The sequence below is a fragment of the Plasmodium gallinaceum genome (assembly GCF_900005855.1).
Source record: "Plasmodium gallinaceum strain 8A genome assembly, contig: PGAL8A_v1_129, whole genome shotgun sequence".
In the NCBI taxonomy this organism is placed as follows: domain Eukaryota; phylum Apicomplexa; class Aconoidasida; order Haemosporida; family Plasmodiidae; genus Plasmodium; species Plasmodium gallinaceum.
In genome coordinates this window covers 2,501-9,509 of record NW_021628287.1, presented here as the reverse complement: position 1 = coordinate 9,509, position 7,009 = coordinate 2,501, and the positions used below count along the sequence as shown (strand labels likewise).

Here is a 7,009-nt window from a genome sequence, read left to right as displayed (position 1 = left end):
AAAACCATAAATATAATTATAAATATTCATAAAAAAATATGTTTCACCTATAATATTCCTGCGAAAAAATAATCGACTCCCATAAAAATCATATAAAATGCTAAAAAAAAATAAAACACATTTACTTTGCTCACAGACTTTCTCAGTAAATCATTCATTGTAATATATATTGTAAAAATATAAATATAAAAAATAAAGAAAAAATTGAATAAAATGATAAATTTTATTTTATTTTTTTTTTTCATTCTTTTTTATCCAGAAAAATGAAGTTTCATAAATTCATCTCACACTTTTCATTCATTTTTTTTTTCAATGCAATGATATCTTGTTTCTAAGAAATTTTTGTTAATGAACTATTGTTATTTTTATTTTCAAAAAACATTATAAGAAATAATTTTAAAAAAAATAATCTGAAAAGAATTTAAATTTTCTTGTATTCATAGTAAAAAATTCTAAAATAATAAGAAAATATCTCAAAGAATATCAAATACATATATATACATATATTACCAAATAAAAATTACTTAATAAAAAAACAAAAATATTAATATGGTTATAATGAAAAAATAAGTGCATTACTTATTAACTTTAATTTTAGCTTTTTTTTTTTTATAAATATATATTTCTTCAAAAATATAAATAAATTATAATTCACTAATTTGTAACAAAAATTTAAATATTAAAGCAAAAAAAAAATTGGAATAACTTTAATATTCGTTTAAAGTTTAATAATTTAACAACAAACAATATAGATTTTTATAATTGTAAGTCATTTTTCTGTTAAACTTAAAATATATTTTTTATGAAAATATATATTAATGATTAAAATATTATATAACTACCATTTATAGAATTTACATGTATATATATATATATATATATATATATATATATATTTTTTTTTTTTTACGTATTTTATATTTTATAAAAATATTATTTAGATCCTTTATAAGAATTATAAGTTATTAAGTACATTATATTGTTTGTATATAAACTATATTTTACTTCTTCAATTATATAAATTTACTATTCAAAAAAAAATTCTGTAAAAATATTATATAATAATTAAATTCTTTATTCGAAATACAAAAATTAAATAATCATATCATTATTTGAAATTTACATTCATAATCATATGATTATATAAAAAATTTAAGAAAACACAGAAAAAAAGTTAAAATAATTTCTTTTTTTTATACTAATTTTTTTTTTTAATTATAATTTCATAACATAAAATGATGTTTTACCATATCAATTATTTTATTTTTTTTTTTCTTAATTTTAATTTTATAAATTAAACTTTCGTTTTATTAATTATATTTTTTTCTTTGTTATTTGAAAACTAATGACATTATTGTTACACGAAATTAAAAATTTAATATTCTACACAAAAAGCAAAGAAAAAATTCACTTTACTCTATAGTAATGTCATATACTATATAAAATTCCAATTTAAAATATAAACAAATTTATAATATAGTTATCACATAATTACAAGTATTGTCATTTATATGTAGAAACTATAACAATTTCCCAATGTAATTCAAGTGTATAATGATGCTCAAAAATAACAAAAAAATCTATATTCAATTTTTTCGTCAAATTAAATTATTTTTCTTCCTTAATTGGATTAACGAACATTTTTTTAACGTTTCATATATTTAAAGTATAAAATACATACATATACATTACTTTTTGGTTATCTTGAAATTTATAAATTTATCTATAATTCACATAAAAATTTCTTTTCTTTAACAAATCAATTTTTGGATATTACTGCAAAATATTTTAAGAAAGACTTTTATGATGATCTTATAATCATGAGAAAAAAATCCATCATAAAGAAGGCAAGATTATTAACAGAATTAGAAGAAATTTCCTGCATGTCAAATCAAGGAAATAATACAATAGAAAACAATGCTACTTTATCTAATGATACAAGTAGGCTTAATACAGAAATTCAATCGTTTATGGATGATACTCGCAATGAACTTCGATTTTATCTTCAAGACGATAGAATTACTAATGACACAGAAAAATGTCAAAAGTCATCCACATACATAAATTGGAGAGGAATGGACTATGTTAATTTGCTATTAAGTGAAAAAGAAAATTATAATATCTCCTGTCTTGTTGAAAAATGGAATGAGAAAAAAAAAACTTTTGAAGCAAGTATAGTTGAAAAAATCAATTCAACGTGTAATGCAGCAGCGTTTGATTATTGTACTATTTTGAATAAAAATGAAAACTGCACTAGACCTTATGAATATAATGATCTATCAGTATCCCCATCTTTAACATACGAAAAACTCAATGATGATACTTATAGTTCTAATAAAACTCAAATTATTGAGCAAAGACAGCGTAAGTTTGACAGTGTTACTAATGATATATCTTATTACTATTACAGAAAGTATGAGACTGACAATTCTCCACTTAATTGTGGAAAGTGGAGTATGTATATATATAAGAGAGGAATGCAATTTATTAATATGTTCGCCAATGAATTTTATGATGATCCAATATATGTAAATGATTCTATTAGAATATGGAATGATCATAGTAATACATTGGAAAGAACTGTGTTAGAACAGACTGGTAATCAATGTAATATGACAACAATAATTTATGAAATTAAAGAGAGAAAAAATTCAAGTAATCCATATGATTTATCTTGGCTTCCTTCAAATAGCACTCAAAATAATTTTAATGAATCTATATATAATACAACTGTATTACCAGATGCCTTACAACCTACAACTGTAACTCCTAATGGATTACATAATGATACTGCTACAGATTCCTTGGGTAGCAACACGATTAGTGTTAATAACGTAAATGGTGTGAATCCCTCTGAAAATACATTAACAGGCGACATCTCAGTACCACCACCTACTGCAGATCAAATTGACCCAGAAATTGCAACCGCAATTTCTCCAGAAGACTCAACACAATCCAATTCTTTAACTCCAAAAGTCACAATACATTCTGATACTAATACTATATCTAACACAACCTCATCATCACATTCCCCTGAAGTTGCAACATCTCCTGCAACTGAAATATTACCTTCAAATTCTACTACAAGTAGTGGCACACCTTCAGTTACACCTTTACCTAGAAAAATATCTCCTACAGCGACCAATGTATATTCTAATACTACTATGAAGACATTTACAAATAATATTACACCTTCTACTACTATCACTGCGCCTCCTACAACTGCATCTTTATCTTCCCCTGAGGATATGTCTCCTACAAATATAGCTATACCTTCTAATAATAACACTGTATCTCTTACAAGTAGTAGTGCACCTACAGTTACATATTTACCTGTTAACCAGTCTCCTCCAAATATAACTGCATCTTCTACTACTACGGTTGAGTCATTGGAAAATAATATTACACCTTCTACAACACCAACTAAATCTCCTGCAACTTCTTTACCTTCTAAAACTGTAACTTTTGTAAATAAAAATATATCTATAAATGGCAATACATCTGTTACAAATGTTACTGCATCTCCTATAATTGATCCTGTTTCTTCTGAGATTGCACCTTCTCTTACAACTATGTCTACGACTTTTACAGATGGTTCTACACCTCCACTACCTTCATCTATTCCTAAAATCACAACTTTGCCATCTACAAATAATTCTACATCACGTACAAATGATATGTCTATTCATCTTACTAATGAAGTTACTCATAAAACTGCAACTTCATCTTTTTTGACAAATACCATTGAAAATTCTACTGCTACCATTGATCCATTTACAAATAAAATTGCATCTCCTGAAACTGACATTACATCTCTTGCAATTAACACTACAACTCTTATGCCTGATAATATATCTCCAACTCCACTTTCGAATCCTCTTGATAAAACACCTATTCCCTCAAATACAACTGCTTTTTTTCCTACAACAAGTAGCAATTTACCCTCATTTCAGACAGATGGTATCCAACTGCAGATCCCACGAAATATACATGTCCCTCTTAAACAGGTTCAACCACATGTAAATGGAAGAAATTGTACTGAAAACACTTCATCATGTCCAAGTGCGACTGTTCCAAATACTTTGACGCCAACCCCATCAAGTGACCCTACCGAAGTTACGCCTACAGTTAAACCTACAGATAATTTATTAATACCAATGGTTTCAGGAGGTATATTTATTTTAGGAATTATTTTTCTTTTGATTCTTCTTTGGAAAGTAAGATAAAATTAACATTTAAAATTGAAAAAACTTATATATTTAAAATCATAATTACATTAATGAAGAATTTTTATAATTTTTTATTTTTTAATTTGAATTATAGTGTACTCCTATTGGATCTTGGATTCGTAATAGGAAGTCAAAAAAAAAAAAAGCAAGAAAAAAGATTAAGAAAATAACAAGGGAACCGTTGCTAATGGATACAAATAATATAAAGAGTGAACCAATAAATAATGAAAATTATTCGTTCTTATATCATGAAAAAGAAATACCACTATGTAATATAAGTTTGGAAAATGAAAAAGATTTGAAGTATAAACATGTGAAGAAATCGAAAGCACATAAAGGAATGTATATGGAAAATGAAGAAGACTTGAAGCATGAAAAAATGAAGAAATCCAAAGCACATAAAGGAATGTACATGAAAAATGAAAAATATTTGAAGTATGAACAAATCCAGAAATCTAATGCTCACGAAGAAACGTATATGGAAAATGACAAAGATTTGAAGTTTGAACAAATTAAAAAATCCAAAACACATGAAGGAACCTATATGGAAAATGAAATAGATTTGAAGTATGAAGAAATAAAGAAATCCAAAGCACATGAAGGAATATATATAGAAAATGAAAATAAATGCATTCGTCAAGTTGTAGATGTATCAAAGAAACACGAAAATGAATCGATGTTGGGAGAAAAATTATATCAAGATGATCCTAGAAATGAAATTGAAGAAATGGAATTGAATGTAAATAAATCTATAAATGAAATTAAAGATGAATTAAATAAAAATATATTAGAAAAAGACCCTGTTCATATTGTATGGCATATTAGGAATGGCACATTAAATGAGGAAAAAGCAAATGAAATAAACTTGCAAAAAGAAAAATCTACATGTGAAAATGAAATGAAAAATTTAGAAAATAAAAGATCACTTAATGATGAAGTATGTAGTTGGAATACATGGATAAATATACATTTGATAGCCTTACTTGAGTATAAAAAAGAGGAATGGAAATTGAATAAATCCGAATTTTTTGATATTTGTTTAGAAGAGATCGAAAAAGATGGAGAAAATTCTAATTTAAAAGAAATGGGATATAATTTTGTAATGAAAATAAAAGAAGAAAATAGTACCCATGCTACAGATAAATATAGTAGTATATTAGATAAATATAAAAATGAAGAGTGGTTTATTAATTTGAAGAAAGAATGGGAACAAGAACAAGAAAAACACTTAAAATATTTAGAAGAACATGAAATTAAGAAAATGTCAGAATTGGGATTAAATAATTTTATTCTAGGTAAAAAAAAAAATATATGGAAGAAATGGATAGAATGGCAAATAAAGCATTCATACAAATACAAAAATCAGAAATGGTTTATACAATTGCTAGAAGAATATGAAAAAAAAGAAATACATGAAAATTTAAAAGAAGAAAAAATAGAGAAAGAAAGAAATAATGGAATAGATAAAAATGAAATGAAGAAAAATTTGGAAAGGAGAATTTTTTTAGATATTTATATGATGTTATTAGAGGAATGTATAAAAGAAGAGTTGCAAAAAGAAGAAAAATTTTATAAAACAAACATAATAGAGATAAGAAAATTTAAAAATTTGGACGAAGAAACAAATAAATTAGAAAAAATAGAGAGAGAAAGAAGTTGGAATGTTATATCAGAGAAAGAAAAAGAGGCTATAGAAAAATGGAAAAAAGAAAAATGGTTTATTGAGTTAATGTTAGAATGGAAAAATAATGAAGAAAAATATATGATGGAGATAAATGAAGAAATTTTAGCAAAAAAGGATCAAAGAAGAGTAATGGATATTATCTTAGAAAGACAAGGCATTATATTGAAAAAACACTGTGAAAATATTTGTAGAAAGTGGAAAGACGATGATAACAATGAAGAATGGCTTACAAAGTTAGTGAATGAATATGAAAATGAAGAGAAAGAACATAAAAGTAGAACTTATAAAAATAGTATAGAAAAAGAAAAGGAAAATGAAAAAACCATAGGAAGAGGTGAATCAATGCCAGAGATTAATAAAAAGGAGGAAGGTAAAATGAGAAAATATGAAAGGAATCATTTAGAGGAATCATATGAAATGAATAATTCTAGAATAAACAAAAAAAAATTAAAATGGAAGACATTAATAGAAATATATATGGTAATATTGGAGGAATATAGAAAAGAGGAGTGGTTATTGAATAAAGGAAAATTTTTAGAAATCTGTTTAGAAGAATTTATAGAAGAAGATAAAGAAAAATATCCAAAACTAATAGAAAATGATTTAGCAATGATAGAAGAAGGGGAAGAAGACATTAGTACATTGATGATTGAGAAACAAAAACGTTTATGGAAAAAATGGGTAGAAAGAAACAAAAGAATGTCAGAAAAATGGAAAAAAGTAGAATGGTTTATTAATTTGAAAAAAGAATGGGGAAAAGAACAAGTAAAATTTGATGAATTAACAAAAGAATCAGAAATATCAGATATAGAAGCAGGAAAAAATCCTATGCTAGAGAAACAAAAAAGAATATGGAAACGATGGCTAAAAAAACAAAGAATGTGGTTTATACTACATAGCGAGGATGAATGGTTTAACAATTTATTAGAAGAATACGAAAAAGATGAAGAACTTAAGGAAAGAATAACCAAAAAAGATGCGAAAGAAGCGAAGGAAATTCATGAAAATATAAAGGAATTTAAACAAGAAAGAGATGAAGAAATAAAGAAATATAAAATAAAAGAAAAATTGATACAAAAAGTTTTGATAGAAATAC

General features: G+C 24.8%; 1 protein-coding gene across 1 annotated transcript in view; it reads left to right on the top strand.

Annotated features, from left to right (window-relative positions):
- Positions 1 to 1,820: 1,820 nt before the first annotated feature.
- The window catches only part of PGAL8A_00450800 (surface-associated interspersed protein (SURFIN)), a gene marked incomplete at both ends in the record, with an annotated part of 5,593 nt that continues 404 nt past the window's right edge, over positions 1,821 to 7,009 (top strand). Inside the window, 2 exons of the mRNA XM_028673259.1 lie at positions 1,821 to 4,217; positions 4,324 to 7,009. The exon at positions 4,324 to 7,009 is cut by the window's right edge and continues 404 nt beyond it. Coding sequence (XP_028529730.1) covers positions 1,821 to 4,217; positions 4,324 to 7,009 — 5,083 coding nt within the window. The remainder of the gene's footprint in view (positions 4,218 to 4,323) is intronic.